The sequence below is a fragment of the Penicillium expansum genome, assembly GCF_000769745.1.
Source record: "Penicillium expansum strain MD-8 chromosome Unknown contig46, whole genome shotgun sequence".
Lineage (NCBI taxonomy): Eukaryota > Fungi > Ascomycota > Eurotiomycetes > Eurotiales > Aspergillaceae > Penicillium > Penicillium expansum.
The window spans coordinates 379,869-403,352 of NW_015971183.1; the positions used below are offsets into that span (position 1 = coordinate 379,869).

The window sequence follows — 23,484 nt, forward strand, 5'->3', positions numbered from 1 at the left end:
ATGTAGGGTACACATCTCGCTATGCAAGATGACGGAAGGGCAGTCAAGAGTCCATCTGCCATGGGGTCCACGGTCCACGGGTATACCCTTGCGTGGGAGGAGTTTGGCCACCTGCTCCCAGTTGTTGGGGATAGCATTCACATGGAGCTTCGAATGGAAGCGTGTTTGCTGGTGCATAGTTTCAGTAATCCCTTTGTCTGAGTTGGCAGATAGCATCATGAGTGGTTTGTGGCAAAGCTGGTTGCCGTCGGAGAAGACCCTGTTATATTTTGCTGCGTACCCCTGGGAGTTTGGTAGCATTCCCTTCTTCTGATGTTTTTTTTCTGGACGTTTGTCCTTTCTAGCTCGGAATATGGCTGGTATTTTATAGACCATTTCTCTTGTTATGCACCCTGCCCACCAGGACGTACCCAAGGTACTTTGAGTTCTCCAAACACTGTCGTATACCCCTGCCATGTGAACAACGTATCCATCATGTGCGCTTTAATCTCGACAAAGTATATGCCGATGAAGTATAGCCGGGGATATTACTGCATAGAAAAAGAGTTAGCCAGTTTTCTTGAAATGGAAGGGATATTCTTACGGTTGGGACGGTCCGAGAGACTCATGTTCACGGGATCTTCGTCAATGACCGCTCAGATGACTTTGGATTTCCTTTTTATATAGCGCCGAGGATATCCACTTTGCTCCAAGGCTTGTGGTTCGAAAATCTTAGCTCTTCAAGAACCCCCAGCATCGTCAGTGTCGTTTGGTCTGTGGATTAAATATTGCAATTGGAGCTTTCGATCATCGCTGTTCGTAGGTAATCTCGAAATGGGGAATCACCCGAGCTAGTCATGGGCTTCTTCATAGGATCAAGCTTCTGTGGCTTTTTGGTGTGAAGTTTTGTTGGTTTCTGGCGACTCCTTGAAGCACGAAAAATAAGCCTCATATCAGTGGCAGCCTCTTCAGCTTGTTCAGATCGTCCTCCATTTTTGAGTCCTTTGTAGTATGTCTGGTGTATTTTTAGTGCTCAAATGTCACTTCTTCCAACATTGAATCCATACCCCAGCAGGTTTCTTTGCCGTTTGGGCACAACAAGTGGATATTGGAGGAGCGAGAGGGTAACGGTTGGAGGCAGATCTGCGCTCTCGATTCGTTCTGCAAGGCGCTCTTCTGCCTTTCCGGATCAACATTTGTTCTTCACTAGATCCGTACAAGGCAGCGAAAATACCCTAGATCGGTCTTTGGTGCAATGGTTTCCGATAGGGATGTGTTTGTTGAGTTGACAGAAATATCCGAAACTGCACTGACGGAGCGCTGGGGATGACGCAAGACCCAGGTTGGCGACGAAGGCACATTTGTTGCATCCCACGCTTATCTACCCACAGTGACGGTTGGTGGCGTGCGGTTTGATTTGACGATGGCCATTTTGCATCTATCTCGCGAGATCAAGCCATAGATCTATGTCTCGGACATAGCGACTTCCAAAACCACCCTCTTGTCGGATAGTCACGAAGGCCTCCTCTTGGGCCCCACCCCCAATCTGCATCGAATGCAAGAATTCCTGGAGAGTTGCATAGAGGATTTCCTATCATCAGGTATATTGGGAAAATAGAATGGTTTGTTTGAGTGGTGCTGACAAGAGACGTGTGCAATGTTTATATAGAAAACGCTGGGTTTTCTTGGTTGTTGGGGTGATGGTAGATATTACCTAGGTAAGCCTTGTTTGGCTTTAGGTAAGGTACTTAAAATATATAGAGGAAGGGCAGGTGCAACCCCGAAAGAAAGAATAATTGAATCAAGCAAAAGAACGCCTTCTTGCATTAGACACTAATGCGATGCTATAACAATAAATGTATGGGGTTATGGAAAACTGATGATCTTTTTCACACTGTGCAATGCAGATATCCGGAGTTCTGCCTGTTCATCCATTACATCACCTATTGAACGATTAGTATCATTTACACAATAAGAACTCTAGACGTACCGAGCAATTATCATCGATGATAACAGTCCGGTGTTCACCATCACCAGCAATATCATCAATTCCAACCCCGAGGCCGCCATGTTGGTCCCTCAAGTTAGCAGCCAGGCGCTCGAGCATACTCCGCTTTACGTGCAAGTCAGCAAATAGGTCTATATAAAGCCCCAGGACAGGTAATGTACAGTGATATGTGCCTCACTCACGCCACCACGACGGTCAACATCGTTTTGGCTCATGATGCGGTAGCTTTCATGAACTCGTTTCCGGCTTTCGAGACCTCCGATGCTAGAGATGTTTTGTCCAAGCTTGTTGGATGGATTATCGGGGTCGAGGATGTTCACACCATTACGCGCATCATCTTGAGCGTTCTGGTCTGGCGAAAAGATTTTGATGGTGTTATCGATTCCTGAAGCGGCAATCATTGGTTCATAGGGGTGGCCTAAATCACAATGTTAACTCTTGTCTTTCTAACCAGAAAATGAAATTACCTTGAACAACATTGACAACCTCGCCATCGCCTTCTAGGATGTTCACCAGATTTGACGTCTTGCGGTCCCAGATAAATATATTGCCAGAATCACAGCCGCTGACCACATACTCATCATCAAGTCCGAAATAGTTGACATCCTTGACAGTCTTGACGTTACAATGGCCGCGATAGCTTCGCATATGAGGTACACATGGAGCATGGCGCTCGACATCACGTCGCGCCTTTCGAATGGCATATCTCCGGGGCATATCGTCATCGGAATCAAACCTATCGCCCTCTTCATCCGAAGATGAATCCATGGGCCAGCCATCGAGATCTTCATCGTCAGTTGACTCCTCTGCCCGGCTGCCATCGCTCCCATCCCCGCCCGTATCGACGTCACTATTGTCCGAAGAATTTGCATCGCCTTGGGGGCTTTCAGGTCGAGGATCATTCCGCCTGGAAACAGAACCGCCAGCCCCGATGAGTCCGATGTGTTGGATTCGTTCTTCCTCCACATTGGGATCGATATCATCCTGGACTCTCTCTTCATCCGAATCACTCTCAGACTCGTTCATTGTGGTGTGAAGCCCGCCGAAAGCATTGTTGACAAATCTGTAATTTACTTCACTGCCTACCTCCATCAAGATTCCTCTGCCTACGCGCAAAATCCAGAACCTCTTCGTAGAGGCACGGTCAAGAGAGCGGATTTGTGAGGCGGGATTAGAAACACGGCGCCTGTCGAACCGAGCAGCTGAGCCCCCGAGATCCTCCAAGGGCAATTTGACAGCATTCGCAAATGCAGTCACGGCAGCCCGTTGGGTTGGGAACAGAATGCGCGTACTGTCATGCTCAAATCTGGAAGCATCCACATTCACGATCGGAGTGTCATGCGCCAATTCCATAATATAGGGCACTAGGATGGTTTCGATAGCATCCTCGTCGGATTCATCTGGGATCGGGTATCGGCCATGTAATCGTCGAGGGGCATTGCGGCGTTTAAATCCTTCTAGAAGTCGATGCCTGCCGCCCTGCAGCCATAGAAGAATTGCTCGGAGGAAGTCATAGCCAAACTGAGCTGCTGGGTCAATGGGGTCATCTTCGCCCGGCGCAGGCTTGATCATCTGGAAATTTGAATCTTCCAGAACTTGCGTTTGATCTGCCAACGCATGAGAAAGTGTGCCAGCAGCTTGGACAAATCTCCATGCCGATTGGCGATTGCGACGAAGTGCTTGCTGGAAATTAACAGTCTCGTGTGATGGGTTCATGGGATAACTCCATTCGCGCATGACCTCGCCCATTTGTGGGAGAAACGTAGACGCAATTTCCAGCGCGGATGAAAAACATATCGAGTACGATTCGGGTCCCACGTCGTCAGACCCTGCGGCCTCCCGGACTGTCGTTTCTGAAAACAAAGTCTTTCGAAGTCTTACTAACCCTTTTGCGATCTGCATGCTTAATCGCTGGGCATCATTCAGCACAGAATACCGAGCCTGCTCGAGCAAATTCTCGGGGTTGGTGTCCAGGACACTATCCGAGAATGGGGGGAATGGAACATTTTCTGCTTCGCCATTCTCATATTGGATCCTAAAAGTATCTGGCTCTGCTGAACGACGATGGGACTGATGTCGATCACCACTTTCCTCAGATGAAGGCGTGGCGGGCTTCTTGCGCTTCCGGCTCCGTGAACTGCGGCGAGCCTGCCTATTCTTGCCCTTGAGGGTCGATTTATTCCCCGTCTGTGTCTCCCGGGCATCTGGGCTGCGGACTAAATCAAAACTGTAGATGTGATCCCCAGACCAGCTAACAACCATCTCATTGGGATTTGCATCACTAATTTTACAAGCAGTGATATGTCCATCGTCAGCATGTTTCGCATGGTGCTTGCCGCCCGGTGCGAATCTTCGCACGCATCGCGTCGCCTTGCTCATTTCCTCATCATCATTGAGACTGGCAGCGCTTGGTGTAGCCCTTCCCCTTGCAGCGGAGGTGTCCTGGCCAAGCATCCGTCTGTCATGCAAAAAGCAGTAGAGGTGGGCACCACCCAAGGCAATATAATGCGGCTGACTTGGTGAACAGGAAATGGTATTGAGGTCCAGATGGTATGGCTTGTAGGATATTAGAGGGGGCGGAACATTGGAGTCATCACTGTCTAACCCTTGTCGGTATGCCATGAAGCCCTGACCACCCCGTGGAGGAGGGTATGCACTAGACGGTAGCCGCAGGTCCCACTGGCGAACGTCACCATCCTCAGAGCAAGTGAGAAATAGGAACGGGGAAGATTCGGTGACGATGCGCTTTACACTATCGGTGTGGCTTCGATACAATCTAGCGTTGGTATTGCCGTCACTCAGATACCGCGTGCCACTGAAGAACTCGTTGAAGCGCCGACTCCGAGTGGAGGCTGCAAATGCGGAGGTTGCAGCCTCATTTCTGCTCCCAGTTGAGTATTCGATATCGAAAACGCGAACCTGCGAGTCGCCGGCGCATGTAACCAGAGTCCCATCATTCGAGTGTGGCATGAACTTGACGGAGAAGATGTTGGCTTTGTGCCCGGTGAAAACGGTGGTGTTGAGCGCGAATGGAGAATTGGAGGAGTCAGGTTGGTAGGAGTAGATATTGAGGTGCTTATCATCAGAGCCTGACGCCAAAAGACGCCCTGACTTCGACCAACTGCGATACCGTTAGCATGATAAGCGTCAGAAATGGCGGAAGTGTTGGCCAGTCGATAAAAACCAAGTGCCTCGGCCTAAGTAAAAGCTGTAAACATACCTGAGGGCATTGACACATCCAGTATGCCCACCGAGTTCATTCACAATGTCGAGATCATTGACCCATTCCTTGGATCCGTAAATTCCCCGAAGGCCAGCATGCCGCGCCTGTTCCCCGCATTCCCGGCGCCAAAGGCGATCGTAGAGCGAGTTTTTCATGATCACTGGACCAGATGGGCTAGAAAGCTGAAATTCTTTGCTAGGTACGATCGGCGATCATCTCGAAAGGTACTGAGCAAGTGGATACCGTCTCTTTGCGGGTGACTTTAGCTGTCAAAACGGAAGCTGCCGTGGATGACGTCAAGAAGAGAACTCAGAGATGAGTTTTCTAAGGTTACATTACCCCGTATGAAACAGCTCATTAGATACTTGTATGGTGTACAAAGCGATAATAGACTGAGAAAGACATGAATAAAGTAGGTATGAGGGGAAAACGAGCGGGTTCGCAATACTCCAAGATCTAGATCACCCCGGAGGTCAGGTTGAGATGACGCTGGATGACTCATCCAGTGACCGCAAATTAGGTACCGCACAAGCTTACGGGTAGCTGCAAGGTACTTGTGGCAAAGTACCACCACTCATATCTCGTATCCATTCATGCTCTTTGTATTATTTTCATTTCCCTTTCATTTCTACATAATATTTGCACTTTTGTACAGGTGGTTGAAAACTAGCTTTGGGTATTCGTATACGCACACAAAAAGATATAAACCGCAGACTAGCTTCTCCATGCCCCGATCCGGGGAGCCCTCGTTTCATTTCTAGAGCTTACCAGCTGCGTTGCAAGAAGACTGACAGAATCCCTTTCTGAACGCACCACTTCTGCCTCCAATGCTTGCATGGCACGAATCTCCTGCGTCATGAGTTGTATCAATTCAGCCAGATTCCTGGCTACTCTAGCAAGAGCAGACTGTTCGAGATGCTCCACTTGCCCGAAGCCCAGGATATCAAGGACTTGCAATTGGCGTACACAGAGTTCGAGCCTCACATTTAAAGTACGTAATGATTCTTTCCAGCTTCGCCCCAGGGGGTCAATAAAGACGCCGACATCAAGGCATCCTGGTCCACGTTTGTGGCGAATAAGCTCCGCTTGGTTAAGCCAGTCTTCAAAGGTCTTCACAGCCTGAGAGTACTGTGCACTCCGGCCAGCAATCATATCCGAGACATCTTGTAGGACCTGTGATAGAATTTGAATCTGCTCGGAGAAATCATGCGGACCGCGATGTTCGCGACAATTAGAAAGCCAGAGCCCTAGGGCCTGCGCATTCAGGCGACACTGTCGCTGCGTTTCATCTGCCAACACCAAGCGGTATTGGCTAGCGACACTATCGTACTTCTTGCGCAGTCGTGTCTCGGAATCAGACTTCCACTCGGCATGGCTTTGCAGTGAGTTGGAATGGAAAAGACTGAGCTGAAGGAGTTCTGTTTGTAGTGCTGCAATATCCGGCCATGATGAAGAGATCAGCATATTCCCAGGCTGGGGTTGGGCTCCAGGGGTAGGCGTTGGAGGTTTGGAAAATTTCTTAGGGGACGACGGCCGTTGGTAGGATGAGAGTGCTCGTGCACGTTGGCCGATTGCTGGGGTTGTTTCGGCTTGTTTTGTATTCTGTACCATTTGACTCCTGTGCCGCATATGGATTTTGGCTGCGGCCGGTGGTCCCTTGCTGGCGCTGACAGGTTGCCTTAAAGAGAGGGAGCGTGTGGAGCGCGGTGGGGGTAGCATCTCTGTTTTCTTGGGCGAAGGAGGTCTTCTGACTGTAGGAGGTTGTACCGGGGATCGCATTCCTGGCGGTTTGCGGGGTGAGGGTGGCGCGAATGATGGCGCTGAGCTCTTTGACGAAGGGGCTGTAATCTTCGCTGAAGGTATCTTTAACGCACCAGGTCGCATGATGCTCTGACGACGGCCGGGTGCTACCCCGGTCTTCATTGATGCAGTGTCCGACTGGGTTTGCTTTTTAGCCGGTGATACCTCTCGCTGTCTAGTTGGTGACGGGTCCCCGCGTGTTTTCGGCTTGCTGCTAGGTGGCTGAATACGCCCATATCCCGTTCCACGACCATTTTCTTGGGCAGCATTACTGCGCTGGGGGAGCAGGGTTCTTCCTCGGGCAGTGAGTCCATTGTCTTTCGGAGGCACACCCTCGACCGGCGAGGGATTTGATGGCGAGCGGGTCTTGTTATTCGTCTCTCGGACAGACTCCTTGCTCGAGTTGGCCGTGGCGGATAGCGGAGGGGAGGGTTTCGTGGCAGGTCGTGCTATATTTGAAGTCTGTAGTACTTAGCACGGTTCTGTATGTGGCTGTTGGCATGGCAATGGTGCCACAGTGAGGGATGCGATAGCTGTGTGGAGCTTGATGGGGATAAACAAACGGGGAACTGACTTGTTTACGGGGGTCGCGCAGCGAAACTGAACGTGTTGGAATGGGCATGATCGTACAAGGTCATCAGGTGAGAATTGGCATAATGCATTGAGGTCAAGAAATGGGCTCTTTGTGGTTAACGGAGAGACAAGGAGGCTACCCATGTAGGAGCTGTGCGATCTTCCCCATACCCACTTTTCTATTCTACGCATCTCTTTTTCTCTCTTTTTCGATCTTGATCCTCCACGCTACTCCATATGCAATAAAATACAACAAAAATACAACTTGAATTAATTAAATTATTTAAAATAATTCACGGAGTTCAGAATATCCCAAATCCCCCAAGTTATATATATATAGAAAAGTCCATTTCACAAGTTGAGCCTCTTTACGCTTTTTCTGCCGTCTATCTACGAAATTGTGAAAAAACGACATCACACTATTCTTGTATACATACCTAAGTATACATCTATACATATATATAAATAATTAAGAGACAAAAAAAGAAAGGTCCTGCCCAGCATGCCGGGGGTTAGTGGTACTTCCAATGATTGCCACTAACCAGTGCTGCCATCAATTGAGACTACATATTCTGATAATAGCTCAGACCAGTTAGGGTTTATTATCTATTACAGGGAAATCGTTTGATACATCCCTAGGTCGATATTGTCTTGTTTGTTGAAAATCGAATGTGAATAAAACCCATATCTCCCGGTCGACGAGTATATACCCCTTGTAGGCAGCCTCTATCGACACTGAGCCAGCTGTCACTTTCCCGTCACTTTCCCATCAGGTCCCCCTCTCTGATCCGCCATTAACCTTTTAATGCTTATTGAGTTACGTTTATATATGCATATGAGTTGGAAGAATTATCAATTCCTTTCTTTAACGGAACTACCTAGGTGAGTGCGATCAACGCACTCACCGTCACCACCGTCACCGCCCGAGTTCACACATGCCAGATGGACAAGAAGGCATGACCATCCTTCTTGTACGCGGCAGTAACCCGAGCGGTGTCCAGGATCCCAACCTGCCAGATTTGGGATGCGTGGCCCAGGAGGCGGACACCATGCATGGTCGCCCGGTCCAGGAGATACACATCCCCCTCTTCCTTGCCCATCATGACAAACTTCTCCGAGATGGCCAGAGCAACGATCCCGTCATCCTCTTTGTAGTTGAGGATTACCCGCTTTCCACTGGTGACGTCCCACTTCACCACATATCCACGGTCATCTGCTGCGATCAAATCATCTCCCACCATATCCAGGTGGGTCAGCAGATCCGGACTAATGCTCTTGAACTTGCATTGACTATAATTATTGTTAGTTTCCAATTCTGAAATGACGATGTATCAGAATCAACATACCCAGCCACAAATCTTCCAGTGCCTGGCAGCCACACCTGGATCTCTGATTTTCCGCCGTTGGAGGTATCCGCGCTAGCAGTGACAATTGCATGGTCGTTCATGCATACGAACCGGACTCCCTTCTCGTGTCCTCGGAGCACATGCTTGCATTGGCCATTTTCGATATTCCAGACGCGAGCCTCCCGATCATCACCACCAGAGACAAGGTAGTTGTCGTGCAACTTGAGGCACAACACAGCACCTGTGTGTCCTTTGAGGGTCAGCGAGGCATTGTTGTCAGTGTCCTTGGTGAGGTCCCAGACACAAATGGTGCCATCACAGCTGCCGGCAACGATAATGTTCTTCTTCACCTCGATGCAAGAAATAGTGTCAGTAAGGCCATGGAGCCAACAGATGACACGCCTAATAGAAGTCAGTACTAATTGGCATAAAAGAAGCAAATGTTGGACACTCACCCGCATCGGATATTCCAAATTCGCAAAAAGCCACCACCGTGTCCAGTGACCAGTGCTTCGTGATCGTCCAATGAGGCCATGGCGCGGACAATGCAGTCGTTCAGAGCAGGAAAGCCCATCTTTAGGGTCCTGTGTGAACTTCTCGGCTCATGGTATGCAGTCAAATCCCTGTTTTCTCCAGCAGACATGTATTTCTGGTCCTGGCGAAGGAAGAGGTACACGCCGCATCGCAGCCATCCCACGATAGCAACTCCCTTCTTGATCATCTTTGTCTCATGGGCGACTATCCAAGGACGACACGGAGAGGCCAGAAACCATTGAGGTAGGTTGGACACGCCGGAATACCATATCCAGCCGGTTTCCAGCTTGAGGGCTTCGAGTCTAGTGGTCAATCCTGCGGCGAATGCAAAGGACCAGGAGTTACTAATATGGCACAGAAAATGTTAGTACAGATCAAAGCAGTGGAAATAATGGCGGTCGTGTCAGTATCTGCCTGAACAGGCCTCATTTCCATAGAACGCAGTCGGGTCATGTTACTTACACAGTATCGGGGGGGACAGAGCCTTCACTTGCGGGCTTTGAGTCCGGCTTTGACTTGGCAGCCTCCACGGTATCCAGTGGAATAGACGCTGCATTTCCGGCTTCGGGCCCTGAGTTTGGGTTGCTGGTGTACACGGTACCCAGTGGGCTAGAAGTCACGTTTCCGACTTCAGGCTCGGAGATGGAAATGATGGTATACATGGTATCCAGGGGGCCAGAAGCCACGCTTCCGTCTTCAAATCCCAAGCTTGACTTGCTGGTGTGCACGGTATCCAGTGGAATAGACGCCGCATTTCCGGCTTCGGGCCCTGAGTTTGGGTTGCTGGTGTACACGGTACCCAGTGGACTAGAAGTCACGCTTCCGACTTCAGGCTCCGCCATCGACTGGGTGGTATACACGGTATCCAGGGGACCAGAAGTCACGCTTCTGTCTTTAAGTCCCCAGCTTGACTTGCTGGCGTACACGGTATCCAGGAGTCCAGAAGTCACACTTCCAGATTCAGTATCTGGGAAGGACATGTACGCGTTGGTGGATGAGTGTTCTGGGTGAGTGTGTTCCAACCAGTTGATCAAGCCCGGTCTGTTGTAAGTCCTGCGGGCAGTGCCCATGTTCGGCCAAGTGGACTGCATGCTGCTCATGCTAGGTTGTGTGATGTACTCGTTCTCGCTGGGGTCAAAGTCGGAATCGGTATGACGCATGACTCCGGTGTGCATGGTGAAGTCAACGAGCTCCATGTTGACTAGAATGACGTCGGTATCCGACCACAAGTCAATAAGATCGACGGTCGGTCTCATCCGCATGATCTTCTTGTTTCGAACATGATAGCGGTCACCTTCCAACCACAGAGCAATCAAGTCGGTTGAGGAGCTGGTTTCGAAGCCATCGTTGTTGTCCGGAGGAACGGGGGAATGGCTATTCGAGTTCATGTCAATGGAGTCGACGTTAGTCACCACCTCGGCCGTCTCATCGTCCGAAGAAAACTCGATGAGATTGATGCTATTGGCAGGACGACGGACTGGAAGGTCCCATAGATCTTCGGGATCGATTCTCGGTTCAAGGGGGACCTTGATTTCCGTGTGAAGATCGATCAAATCGACCCTCGCAGCAGAACCAATTACACCAGTGTCCAACTTCAAATCAATGAAGTCGATGGCTAGCAGTAGGTTGTTGATGCCAGTGTCCGAGTTGAAGTTAGGGTTAGCCGAACGCGCGATCTCGCGGTCCGATCTCATAGCGCTCAAACGGACGTTTCGCTCAACGCGATTCGCCATCCTGCTGTATTCTTTTAATAGTGAAAATCGCTTTTTGATTATAGTACTTACTCAATGAAGCTTTCGAATTAGCAAAATTGATTCGGGGTGGGTGGTGCCGGCGGAGAGTTGGTATGGGTGTTGAAGTTCGAATGATGGACTGAAATACGATGTTAATAGCGCGCGTCGAGTCCAAAAGCGAAACTCTTGTTCTTTTTGAATTCGAGAGCCTAGCAATCGTTTTCACTTAATTAAATGTTTGCTTGGGTTCTTTACATCGCTCTCAGCACAGAGAAACCTTTCTAACGAGAGACTCTACCATTAAACATATTGCATCAATGTCGAGTATGTAAGTCTTATGGTTAGATACTGTTAGAAAGCATTCTGGTGTCAGTGGTACAATGATTCTTTGACCAAGGAGATCTACTAGCACATCACGATATGAGGAGTCTGATTACTAGAAATCCCTATTATACTCCAACTTTTAGGCCCGGAACACCGTTGAGGAGTTCATTATATAGCCGCTCTCCGCCGTTCATCAGGAGAAAATTACTGTTCTAATAGATGTTTCGTCTAAACACCTACTTTTATGGAAGCCAACTTGATACCGGGCTGGGATAGGCCAAAAGCGGAGCTACTGGTGATGTTGGCGAATGGATTGTTCACATGTGGCGAGCCTGTCTGCAAGAAGCGTTCATAGGTCTCATCAATAGTTAATATCAATAACTGGATTGTATCTGATGTCGTTGCCTATTGTACTTGCAATCAAACGTTATATCATTCCGACGTTATACGTGGAAATGCAGTTGTACATTTTTTGCTTCCCTCGCCATCAAAACATCTCTTTTTAGTATAGTGTATGTCGTTCAAGCGACAATTCCCCTATGTGCCTCGTGCGGGTATTAATATGCATACATCCATCTATGTCCACTGTAGTTAAATGGCTTATGTCATTAGCCCTAAGCCTGAAGGCCGGCCGGCTATCCTTATCTACTATGAATTGGATCTAAGCTCTACTAATATTGAGTTTGGAATGAGTTAAGTCCTGGTACAATGACCAAATTGCCAAACAGAGCTGACTTCATTGAGTAAAGACTTGGGCTAGCAAGGCACAATAAATCTTCATTGAATTCGTGGCTTTCATTGCAGATGGACATTTTCATCAATGGCTGTTCAGAAGCGGCAACACACTGCCTGAGTACCCTGGGGTTTGGCTAAAGAGACAGCCCAGACACTCCAATGCATATCCTGTAACCAAAAGCAACCTCTGCACCCCCTCAGTAGATGGTGCCTCACTTGCACTATATTTCTTTTTAGCAATCTGCTATCACATTTCACCATATCTGTTTCCAGAAAAAGAGCAGCGGCGGACTTACCACGTTTCCTTTGCAACTTCCTTGTCCCGGACAGCACAGGAATGTGCCACCGTTGCAGTATTTTCCCTTCTGGGAGCACCCAGCTCTCGCTTCCAGGTTTGGATCAGCTTCAGCCATTGCGAAGGCAGCCAGTGCAAGTAAAACAATGTAAAACTTCATGGTTGATTGATTTGAAAAGATTGTTCAAAGTTGTTTGCGAGGTTTGAAGAGATAATGCAGTGCTGAGGAATTGTTCCATAACCCGCGTGGGCATTGGGCTTTTTATAGAGCCCATGCTATCTTGATCTTTTTCACTGATACGAGAGAGATTGATTGTAGATCCTTTGGATTGGACGCCTAACATGCCAAAACTACGCTTTACTGGTTCGCAATTTGAGGTTACATTGCAGGATCAGATCAGTTGATACTGTAATGCCTTCGAAGTGAAACAGAAACAGCCCACACAACTTGCAAGTCTTTACTCAAACGGCCGAATGTCCGTGCAGATCGATCTTGGCATTTTTGGAATACGAGTGAGTATTCGTGAGGGATATCCCTAGATGATGGAGATCATGCACATAAGCCTGCACGAGTCGTGGGGGCGGAGGCCCACAGTAACGAAGGGATATCAATTGAACAACTGATATCATATTCAGAAATAGTATACAATGGAGATCACTATGTTATAAAAGGCAGGCACCTCACCTCCAATGTAGCTTAAGAAACAATCAACAATCATCACTCTATCAAATCCTCAAGACTCAATTCCCACCAGAAGCCCAACTACCTCCCGCCAAGCCCTTCAAAATGCGTTTCTCTATCTTGGCGCTTACAACTGTCATTGGTCTGGCACTTGCCTCACCCATTGAAGCCGACAAAGGAGCGGCGCTTTCTTCCCGGTCCAACAACTGCTTCACACTCTGCAAGATTGATGGTGGCGTAAGTCTATTCATTATGCTCGCATAACTTTGATTTCTGGCTAATACTATCAATTGCAATAGAGTGACCAGGGCTGTCTCGAGAAATGCAAGAACAGCTAGGAGCAACACGATGTCACGGAGAAAAGAGGGTAATACAAGGTTGACATCCAGAACGGCCCCGGGGATGCACGGGTGTCAGGGTCTCAGCCTGATTAGGCATTGACCAATTGAGCTTTATCTGTGGACACGTACGGGGCCAGAAGACTATGATTGGTTATATTGTGTTATGTCCTTAGTTATTTGACCGACGTGAAGTCGTTTGTCGTATCTAGCGGTCAAATGATGGGCGTCATCATAGTCTAGAGAGTCTGAAATGCCCCAGATTCAATTCTCATTTCTCATTTTCCCCTAAAACTCTAGCCTGCATTCATAGTTGCCTGAGCTGTCAGAAAGGCCATTAGACTAAGCTGTACTCCGTACGTAAGGAAAATCCGGGGTTGTTGCATGGGCTAGATAGAAACGGGAGATCGACGTGTCTGGGCTGCGTGGCCAAGTGCCCTGAAACATGTAGGGGAACCGAAACCGACACATCGTACCACCCAAGACTGAATGCTTGGCATATGCACATTCACTGTTTTGGTACTCCGTACTCAGTATCTATTGGCATAGCAGCGGCCTAAAATAGTTTGATAAGGATCGGTTATGTCATCAATGAATTGTCTCCTGCTTTTAGTACTCTCTTGGTGCTACCTAGATAACCTTGAAAGGCAATGTGACAGAAATCTGTAGTATATTAAAATAATACCTACATTATCGGGGAGTAGCCTGTGAGGATAATATATATCGTTGTAGTTAGTTGACTATGATTGTATGTTGTAGGTTAGATAACCCCTAGGAAGATAACCACTAGGGCATGGCTGCAGACCGACACCGGACCACCGAGATACGGACCGTGGACGGACCGTGAACCGACACCGACACACTACGCCCTATCTTGTTGGTCGACCTTATCATGATTAAATTCCAAAAATATCCTAACAATTACTTAGCATAATCGGCTATTTTACTGCATTTCTTCCCGATTGTCCCAATTAAAAAGCGAAGTGTCTGAATCCAGGGCATTAAACTTCATGTGATCGGCTCAAACGGAACCCCCGCCCGGTACAGACGGACCGTCCATTGGAATCAAGATACCTCTCAATTCACAGATAAATACCTATTTTAATCTTAGGATTCACAGAGATAGAAAGAAATAACAAGTCACAATTTCAAAATGGCCTCAAGCAACCCTTCATACCTTATCATTGGCGCAGGTGTCTTCGGTGTATCAACCGCCTACACCCTCATCCAGAAGTATCCCAATGCATCAGTAACTCTGGTTGATCGAGATGCATATGACGCCGAGTCCCGTGTGGCTGCATCATGGGATTGGAACAAGGTTGTCCGCGCCGATTACGACGACAAGGTCTACTGTAAACTTGCACTTGAAGCCCAAGAGATTTTCAAAACCGACCCTCTTTGGCAGCCACACTTTCACCAGACGGGCGTTTACTGGAATTGCCGCAGCGACTACGCACAGAATGTCATCGCAAACCACAAAGAACTCGGTCGCCACGATGATATCATTGCTCTCCCTGTTGCCGAAGCGAGAAAGCTTTATGGAGGAATCTTTGATAATGCCGATTACACCGGCGTCAAGGAGGTTCTCGTGAACAGGGCTAGTGGCTGGGCCGCGGCCGGAGATTCTCTTCGAGCAGTGACAAAACGATGCCTGGAATTGGGCGTCTCATACGTCACTGCACCCGTTACTAACCTTGAGTTCGATGGTCGTGGCTCTTGCACGGGTGTGAAGACACAATCTGGAGAGATCTTGTCAGCCACGCATGTCATCGTTGCTGCTGGAGCTTTCACACCGACATTGCTAGAGTGGAGTGCTGCGAAGAGCGGCAATTCTGGACTACGAGCTGGAGAGCGAATTCTTGCAGCTGGTATTACGACCGGAATGGCACAACTCAATGAAGAGCAATACGAAAAATTCAAAGATATGCCTGTTGGCTTCCAGGGTTACACACCGAATGAAGGTATGTTTTTCCCGGGTATACTTGCATGAGTGCCCACTAATAATTCCCTAGGAAAACCCTTCATTGGTACCATTCCCCCTACTAAAGACCGAGAGCTCAAGTGGTGGGGATCTAAGATCTTCACAAACACTCAAGAGGTACTCCCTGGTCATTACCTGTCTTCGCCTCCACCCACACATGACTACAATCAGTGGAAGGTTCCAGGACCTCTCAAGCAGGATATCGTAGAGGCCAGGAATCTGTGGTATGGGCCCGAAAGTGCCACATGGAAGATGACGAAGCACCGCATTTGCTGGTCAGTTCCCCCTGACCGCTGAACCTAACGATTGGCCTTTTTTTTTTTTAACATTCTATAGGGACGCTTTCACTACTACCTCTGACTTTATCATTTCGCCCCACTCTGCCTCCAAGGGACTATACATCGCCACTTGTGGTTCATTCCATGGATACAAGTTTTTCCCCGTGCTTGGAAAGTACATCACACAGATGCTGGAGGGAGAATTGGCGCCTGAATTGATTGAAAAGTGGGCGTGGGATCGACAGCGCCCTGACTCATCTGAGAACGTGGAGTACCCGAACTCTGAGATGAAGCATTTACTGGAACCTGCAGCGAAGTTATAGAGGGAATTGGATAGGCTACCTAGGCCAAATCAAGCATGGAGTTTGTGATATGATTGACGAGATACAATGTGATTTGAATTGATGTTACGAATGATTACTTTATATCATAATGAGATTGTTTGACATTAGATTTGCCCAAACCCTCTGATGTACCTCTTACATAACATCTGTTAATGGCAACCCAGTGGATTAAATAGCATTAGTGCGGCTACTGGCTGTGACATACTTAGGCGATTGTTTGCACTATCACAACTAGAAAGATCCGAAAGAACATCAAGAAGAACAACGTGGGTGATAAACAAAATAAGGCCTTTTATAGCTAGAAAATAATTTCTAAAGAGATCACCTACTTTGCACTGCAAATGATGGATTAAAATATGAATTCTATACTAAGTTTGGTCTACCGGTCCTAACAAGTGATCAAAGTAGAACATCACTTTTCATCGCAGCCAGGGCATTTAATATCACACAAGGCAGTTGCGAACCAGGAGAGGGAGCCATCTCCCTATCCCTATCCATACATCTCAAATCCATCGAGGAAACCTCACACCTTAAAGACTCCCACGACGAGGGAATGAAACACCATCCACTGCTGGGTGATCAGTGAACCAGGTCACCTTATCACCAGCACCCTGGTTAACCAAAGCCGAAGGAAGACTAGAGCCCTCCTCGAGATCAAAGATCTGCTTAAGGATCTCCTTCTTGCCGGCGCCCGTCGCAACGAAGGCAATGTTGAAAGCGTGGTTAACAACCGGCAGGGTAAGGGTGATGCGCTTGGGCGGGGGCTTGGGGGAATTTGTCTCAGCCGCAACCCAAGCATCCTTCTCGCGGAGCAAGGCATGGCCAGGGAAGAGCGAGCAGGTGTGACCATCGGGACCGCAGCCGAGGAGGATGAGATCGAAGGCGGGCAATTTAACACTGTCCTTGGCAGCAAACTCGCGCATCAGATCCTCTTGGTAGAGATCTGCGAGCTCCTGGGGATCGTCATCCTCAACGTGGTTCTTATCGATGGGGTAGATGACGGGTGAGCCGAGCTCGGCGGGGATCTTGGAGATGAGCTCATCGTTCAGCAGACGGTAGTTGCTATCCTCGTGATCGAGTGGTACGGCGCGCTCGTCGGCAAAGAAGATATGCCACTTGGAGAATTGCGCGGTATCTTCCGGGGAGCCGTTGCTAGTGGCGAGCAGGGCTTTGGCCAGGACGGCGGGCAGGGAGCCGCCGGAGACGGCAAGGCGGAAGGTGCCGTGTCGGGAAAGCGCGGAGTTCTGACAACGGAGGACGTAGCCTCGCAATTGCGTGGCTAGCTCATCGGAGTTGGCGAAGCTGTGAAGGTTGGGGTGTCCGGTGGCCATGGTGATATGTGGGTGGGACAAGAATGAGGAGGGGCAGGAGATATTTCGTTTTTTGGCGGGGCAACGGCCGAGATCTAAACGCTTTTTGGGCTTGGCCTAGGCTTGGAGATTTGGAGATTTGGAGATCAACAGTCTGTTAAGGTAGTAATTTAGGAAGAGAGAATAAGATCAAACCCGGATGGAGGAAATATGACGTCGCTGGCGAATCTAATCGTGTTCCACTTTATTCGTGGGAATCCATGGGATTTCGCCATAAGTGGGATGTTTCCAAAGGATCACCCAATGAGTTCATCCGAATATCCGCTTCTCAGGATTGCCACACCTTATTCGACTTCTCGGGCTTCAGATGTTCGTGGCCTAAACTGGGCCAGCTGCATGCCCAGGCCAGGTGCCCAGGTGCCCAGGTGATTCCATATTGTAATGGCTCTACTTAGGTAACCTTGGAATGTCAGCATCGTGCCGTCCGACATTTTAACCTTCGAGATAAGGAGATGAGAAAACTAATTTAAATCCGAACAATTTCAACAATTTAAATAGTTGGAGCATATATGAGATATGACATAGCCATATTAGCCATATTTAAAGATGAAGGATGAAAAATGAAAAATGAAAAATGAAAAATGAAAATATGCATCTCGAGATATTAAGAGGCATGAAGCCCAAGATGCCCACCTACGTAAACGTACATGATAGCCCTAGTCTCTCAAAATAGTCTTCCCCTTTCTGTTTTAGTTTTGTTTTAGATCAAGTGGGGATTAATTTGGTGATACTATGTATAGTGCCTCCTATATCCTCCCTTTTTGGATCAATCAAGAACAAAAACATAGTTGAAAAATGTATTCTCATTTTAAAAAACAAATTGCCAAGATGTTTTATCATGTCCGGTGTTAGGTAGCAACGTTATTGGAATGAGCGCATAAAACCTTGGAAGCAGCCCACATGTACGGAGTACGCCCATGCGGATGATCGGCAAGAGAAGGGGGAGATGGATCACTAGGTTAGGGAAGATTAGGGTAGAACAGGATTGGGAAAGCAATTTAAAAAGACCATTGGATGTTTCCTTGTTTCATATTCCGTATCCCTTTTTTCCCTTTAAATTCCTGTTTATCAAGTCGAATCATCATTGAAGAAGGAAAAAAAAAAAACCGGGGTAAACCGAGTAATCACGGGGCTCAACCGCTTAACCGGCTTCAACTCAAAAACATGCGATTCCCCCCCTTCTCCCCTTCAAATCCTCAGTCAAATCAGTCAAATTCAAACATGAGCTCTCCAGTACAAATCACTCCTCAACCTCAGACCGGTGGCGTTGCTCGTCCATCTGAGTCTACATCTCCACAGACTCTCGACATTGTCCGATGTTCCCGCTGCCAACAATCTCTCAGCCTAGGCCAATCAGGCGGTAGCATCGTTCAATTCGGTATGAACTCCTACTACTGCAGCCGCTGCGCAACCAAAGTCGGCTTCGGAGGGTGAATCGAGAACGATATACAAACCACGGTATACAAACCACGATATACAATACACCAAAACCAAACCAAAACCACAATAAACCGGAGGATCTGGGGAGTCTAGCGAGTGGTTGACCGGATCAACATCACAAACCGTCTTTCAAACCAACAAAAAATCGTCCCGTCGCAAGGGCACATGCGACTTCCTTTCCGAATGAGACACCATTCTATCCCGTCTCTTCGATCCTTTCCTTCGTTTCCGACTTCACGTCGGACCCCGATTCGAGAGTTTTTGTGTGATTTTGTGGGCTGTGCTGGCACAATTTGCTCTTCATTGATCGCAATTTAAGAATGCCGAGGTTCATGGAGCATTACACATGTTGGCTTCCACTGGACTTTCTTGGGGGTCTAAGACACCAAGGATGGTAGTCTAGGGATCGGTGGTTCTCGGCGCAAGAACCACGGGGGTCCGGACCGAGCTGCGCTTGGGATATCGCCGCATTTGGATCATTCCACTCGGTCGGCATTGATCGGATACAACATACCGAGTACAATTGTATGTTGTTGCATGTTGGATCATTGCGCCTTGATTTACCGACCACATGGGTTCTCTTGCAAGTTCACCTACTTTCATAAGCGGCAGTGCTGTTTACATTTGTTTTTTTTTTTTTCTTTCCCTTTCTATGCATTTTTGCATCATGTTATTGCGCTACTTGGAGCTGGTCTCATGTCTGGATTTCTCTTGCTCTTCAGCGATCGCCCACTGGATTCCTCATTACTTTCACCGCATTGTCTGATATCCCATTTTCATCCATTGAATTAGAACACTTCATTTCATCCTTCCTGAAATACAACATTTTAAAAATGATCCTTTTATATATATTGTGTAGAGTTGCTAGAAATTTAGTACACCCATTTTCAGATGAATCATATGTGATCACATGAGTAAACCTACACATCTGCATTCGGCATCCGGGGAATTCCAATCCCCGTGGATGAGAGGATACTTCATGATTGACATGAGAACCGAACATTACAGCATACTCAAAACCGTTTCAACGCTCCAATTCGCCAGTTAAAGAGGTCGTAGATATGCAGATTGGCCAGGTGATCTCCCCTGGGGCCCAGTGCTTTGGTCGCGGATCGCCATAGTACAGCCTCGTCTCACACCGCGTGAATCCCACATAACTTGGAATGTGCCTAGCTGTGTCGATGGTCATTTGTCTTGATTTTGTCTCGATGTACTTTCAACCGTCACACATGCCCTGTGGCATGTCCATTGTAGTTATTGGTCCCCCCTCAGACTCGCCCTGATTAAACGAAGGGCACACAGATGAAGATCTATTCGAAGATCTGTAAGACACTTTTGAAAAGTGCGTATTCTATGCGGAGTACTCCGTAGACCTGTACACTAGAGGTAGGATGTTAACTACATAGTATTCCACATACCTGAATCTGACTTGCTGGGACCTGCAGTGTGACTATCGAGGTCTACGTGTCCGTGCTCGTGAAGGTTGTACTCCGTGTTGCTTCGATGATAATCTTACTTTTGTAACTTTCCATCTATCTTTACTCTCCGTACTTTGTAGGTACTTGCAAAAAGGATTGAGAGTAAAATACGCATAGAAATCAATAGTCGATGTAATTCATCCAAAAAAGAAAAGGGGAAAAAAACCAATAAATGCAAGATATGACTGCTCATGATCCCGCGACCCGCTCTGATCGAAGATCCCTTTCTTAAAATCATTTCTTTTTTTCCTTTCATTTCCTTCCTTTCTGTCCATTCTTTTACTCTTTTTGCTTATTTTTGCAAGGGTTCCGATCTGACAATAGATACAGCCGCCAATGTGATGAATACAGGTCCACTCTGCATGTCTCTCTGCATGTCCGATCCGGATCTAGCGGTGTAACACATATTTCTGTATTAAGTCAGGTAAGCCCGTCTTTCCAAGTGATTTGCCTCTGTGTACGGGTATAGCCGGTATTGGATGATTATTATTTGAAATTTTAATAACAAAGGGGGAGGGGGGGAGGACATATTACATGTTAGAGTGGCCACTGATACAATGTCCTATAGTGGAACTATACCCGGAAGGTGGGACGGCAGAACCACTCTATTGCATTCTAATATTTTGGCAGAGCTGAGCTCATGAGAAAAATGACATATCTCAGCCTGAAGGAGAAAGTGAACTGCTTACTCTCTGATATGACTGGCTACTGCTCATCTTTGCTCGTCGCCATTCGTCCAGATGGTGCAGTATTCTGGGTCCCCCGTGATTTCCTACTTGCAAGCCATGAACATAGATTATTACTAGCCCTAAGAAATTAATTGACTATATCATATATACCATCATAAACTATTCTTGTGAAACCTCGACATATCCTCCCTTTTCTTGGTTGAAAGGCTTTATAATCCGCTCGACCTTCGTCCAGCTCGTGGAGGGGTTTATCTCTTCTGCAGTTTGTCGGTCAGACCAATTAGTTGACTTGCATTTATCCGACAGGGAGAAAAAAAGGGTATGCTTGTGCGATTTCATTTCCCAAGAAGGGCACCTTGATTGCACCTTGATGCTTCGTGATGTCGTTCTTATGTTCACAGCTCAAGCAGAGTGGGAATGCAAAGGTATCACCATATTTATATACCCTGAACTAACATGGATCTCTAACAGAGAGTACAATTGTCCAAGTTCTGGACTCAACCGAACACCTGGTCGGACAAGTTGAGCCCCGACTATTTCGCAACGCCGACGGACCGGGATACTTACAAGCATATCTATCCTTCCATTAATCCATACCTCTGAGCTAGTGCGCTTTCGGCACTAAAAAACTGGGGGTGTTTGAGATATCTGCAGCCATGCCTAGTCTCGGTCGTGATAAAGGTCGTTCCAGATCGCGCAGGTCGGATGACGAGTTTGTCATATTCCTTCAAGGCGTGAGTTTGATAGTTGAGTACGTCAAACGCGTTCGAGGACTAACAAGAATTCCAGATTCCACCTCATTGCCGCTGGCAAGAACTCAAGGATCTCGTGCGCCAAACTGCACTGCATATTCGCCAGGCCGTAGTGTACGATGATAGCCATGGATTCCCCACCGGACTCGGCCAAATCATCGTCAAAAATGAAGACGAAGCCTGGCGAACGTACCGTATGTATTTAGATACCCCATCCCTCTATTCTCCATCCTAACACCACCACAGATCGACTTTCAACAAGCGGATGGGACGGCCAGAGCCTGGTCGTCACACTCTCGCGGACCAGCACGCCCACCCAGCCCATTGCCGGACCTACCAGAAGTCCATCAATGATGCCCGCAAGCTACATCTCTGGCCAGTCCACGCCCCCATTAGTACATGGAAACATAGCAATGCCCCCATCACCGGTATCACCAGAGTGAGTTTACCACATACATCCTCGAGTAAGACAAATTCAAAAAGCTAATCCCCCACACCCAGATCTTCCCACCCCGCAACGCCACCATATCCATACCCAGAGTACGGCGTCATGATGGTACCCATACAAATACCACAAGGCTACATGCCCATGATGCCCGATCCCCACGCACAACCAATGCAGTGCTACCCCCCATCCCCAGTAATGAACGGCACAATGTACGATCCGCATTGGAACATGATGCCCGGCTACCAGATGTCCCCTCCACACCACATGCACCACATAAGCGGCGATAACCAACCCCAAAACTACTCGCACTACTACCCCGGCGCCAAAGCCACAAACTCCAGCTCTCCATACTTCTCCCCAGACCGACGAGCCATCACAATCGAGAACTTGAATTCGACTACTACATGCGCCGACCTAAAAACCCTTCTGCAGACAGCCGGCACTGTCCAGAAATGCAGCATAGTTGCCACGGACTCGGTCGATCAAAGTGGCCAGCTGCGCGGCTTGATTACCATGCAAACGGCAGAGGAAGCTCAGGGCGCTGTGACCATGTTCAATAATTTGAGTTTCATGGGGTCGCGGATTAGGGTCAAGGTTGATCGTGGCTCGCATCTTGCAAGGTCTGTTAGCTTTGATGGGGTTTGTGCTGGTTCGGACACCGCGGGCTCGGTGCCAGAAAATGGGGATACGTGTCAGTCGTGGGCTGATGAGATGACTGCGGAGGCTAATGCTGTTGATAATTGCAAGCCGTTGGTGATAGATGGGTCTGGGTTGAATAGGGCGGGTGAGGGTTTGTCGACTTCTGCGCCGACGTGATGGATGGAGTGGATATGTATTATTCGAGGTGGAAGATGGTCGATATTTCAACATACATACGTTCTATTCATACTTTGCCTTTGTAAGGCTTTGTCCGTTTCTTGCTTGATCGTGTCCGATGTAAATTCTTCTGTAAGTTCTAGACATCTAGATAATATTGGCTATAAATCCTATTATTAGATGCCAGAACGAAGAGATAGCCTATGATTGATCTTCATGGACAACTCTATGAGTGCCCGATCTCTTAGGCCCTCATTTGCTTCACCTTTAACTAAAGCTGTGCTTGTATCTCATATCAATTTCCCTAGATAAATATCT

General features: G+C 47.9%; 7 protein-coding genes across 7 annotated transcripts; 3 read left to right on the forward strand and 4 right to left on the reverse strand.

Moving 5' to 3' along the window:
• Positions 1-1,913: 1,913 nt before the first annotated feature.
• Positions 1,914-7,632, reverse strand: PEX2_017010 (WD repeat-containing protein; the record flags this gene model as incomplete). The annotated part of the gene is made up of 8 exons (XM_016738976.1): positions 1,914-1,922; positions 1,970-2,092; positions 2,170-2,405; positions 2,455-5,108; positions 5,208-5,370; positions 5,748-5,763; positions 5,979-7,472; positions 7,585-7,632. The coding sequence occupies 8 exons, from the start codon at positions 7,630-7,632 to the stop codon at positions 1,914-1,916; spliced, it is 4,743 nt and encodes a 1,580-aa protein (XP_016602493.1).
• An 880-nt stretch (positions 7,633-8,512) lies between these two features.
• Positions 8,513-11,196, reverse strand: PEX2_017020 (WD40 repeat domain-containing protein; the record flags this gene model as incomplete). The annotated part of the gene is made up of 4 exons (XM_016738977.1): positions 8,513-8,873; positions 8,930-9,331; positions 9,385-9,807; positions 9,926-11,196. 4 exons carry the CDS (start codon positions 11,194-11,196, stop codon positions 8,513-8,515), a joined length of 2,457 nt encoding a protein of 818 aa, XP_016602494.1.
• A 1,141-nt stretch (positions 11,197-12,337) lies between these two features.
• Positions 12,338-12,710, reverse strand: rodD (the record flags this gene model as incomplete). Its single annotated transcript, XM_016738978.1, has 2 exons — positions 12,338-12,499; positions 12,555-12,710. 2 exons carry the CDS (start codon positions 12,708-12,710, stop codon positions 12,338-12,340), a joined length of 318 nt encoding a protein of 105 aa, XP_016602495.1.
• A 2,013-nt stretch (positions 12,711-14,723) lies between these two features.
• PEX2_017040 (NAD(P)/FAD-dependent oxidoreductase) lies at positions 14,724-16,152 on the forward strand (the record flags this gene model as incomplete). The annotated part of the gene is made up of 3 exons (XM_016738979.1): positions 14,724-15,531; positions 15,583-15,826; positions 15,888-16,152. The coding sequence occupies 3 exons, from the start codon at positions 14,724-14,726 to the stop codon at positions 16,150-16,152; spliced, it is 1,317 nt and encodes a 438-aa protein (XP_016602496.1).
• A 551-nt stretch (positions 16,153-16,703) lies between these two features.
• On the reverse strand, positions 16,704-17,504 carry PEX2_017050 (6-phosphogluconolactonase; the record flags this gene model as incomplete). Its single annotated transcript, XM_016738980.1, has 1 exon — positions 16,704-17,504. One exon carries the CDS (start codon positions 17,502-17,504, stop codon positions 16,704-16,706), a length of 801 nt encoding a protein of 266 aa, XP_016602497.1.
• A 1,260-nt stretch (positions 17,505-18,764) lies between these two features.
• PEX2_017060 (uncharacterized protein) lies at positions 18,765-18,977 on the forward strand (the record flags this gene model as incomplete). Its single annotated transcript, XM_016738981.1, has 1 exon — positions 18,765-18,977. One exon carries the CDS (start codon positions 18,765-18,767, stop codon positions 18,975-18,977), a length of 213 nt encoding a protein of 70 aa, XP_016602498.1.
• Positions 18,978-21,806: 2,829 nt separating this feature from the next.
• Positions 21,807-23,166, forward strand: PEX2_017070 (Nucleotide-binding, alpha-beta plait; the record flags this gene model as incomplete). The annotated part of the gene is made up of 4 exons (XM_016738982.1): positions 21,807-21,884; positions 21,940-22,096; positions 22,149-22,341; positions 22,404-23,166. 4 exons carry the CDS (start codon positions 21,807-21,809, stop codon positions 23,164-23,166), a joined length of 1,191 nt encoding a protein of 396 aa, XP_016602499.1.
• Between the last annotated feature and the right edge of the window lie 318 nt (positions 23,167-23,484).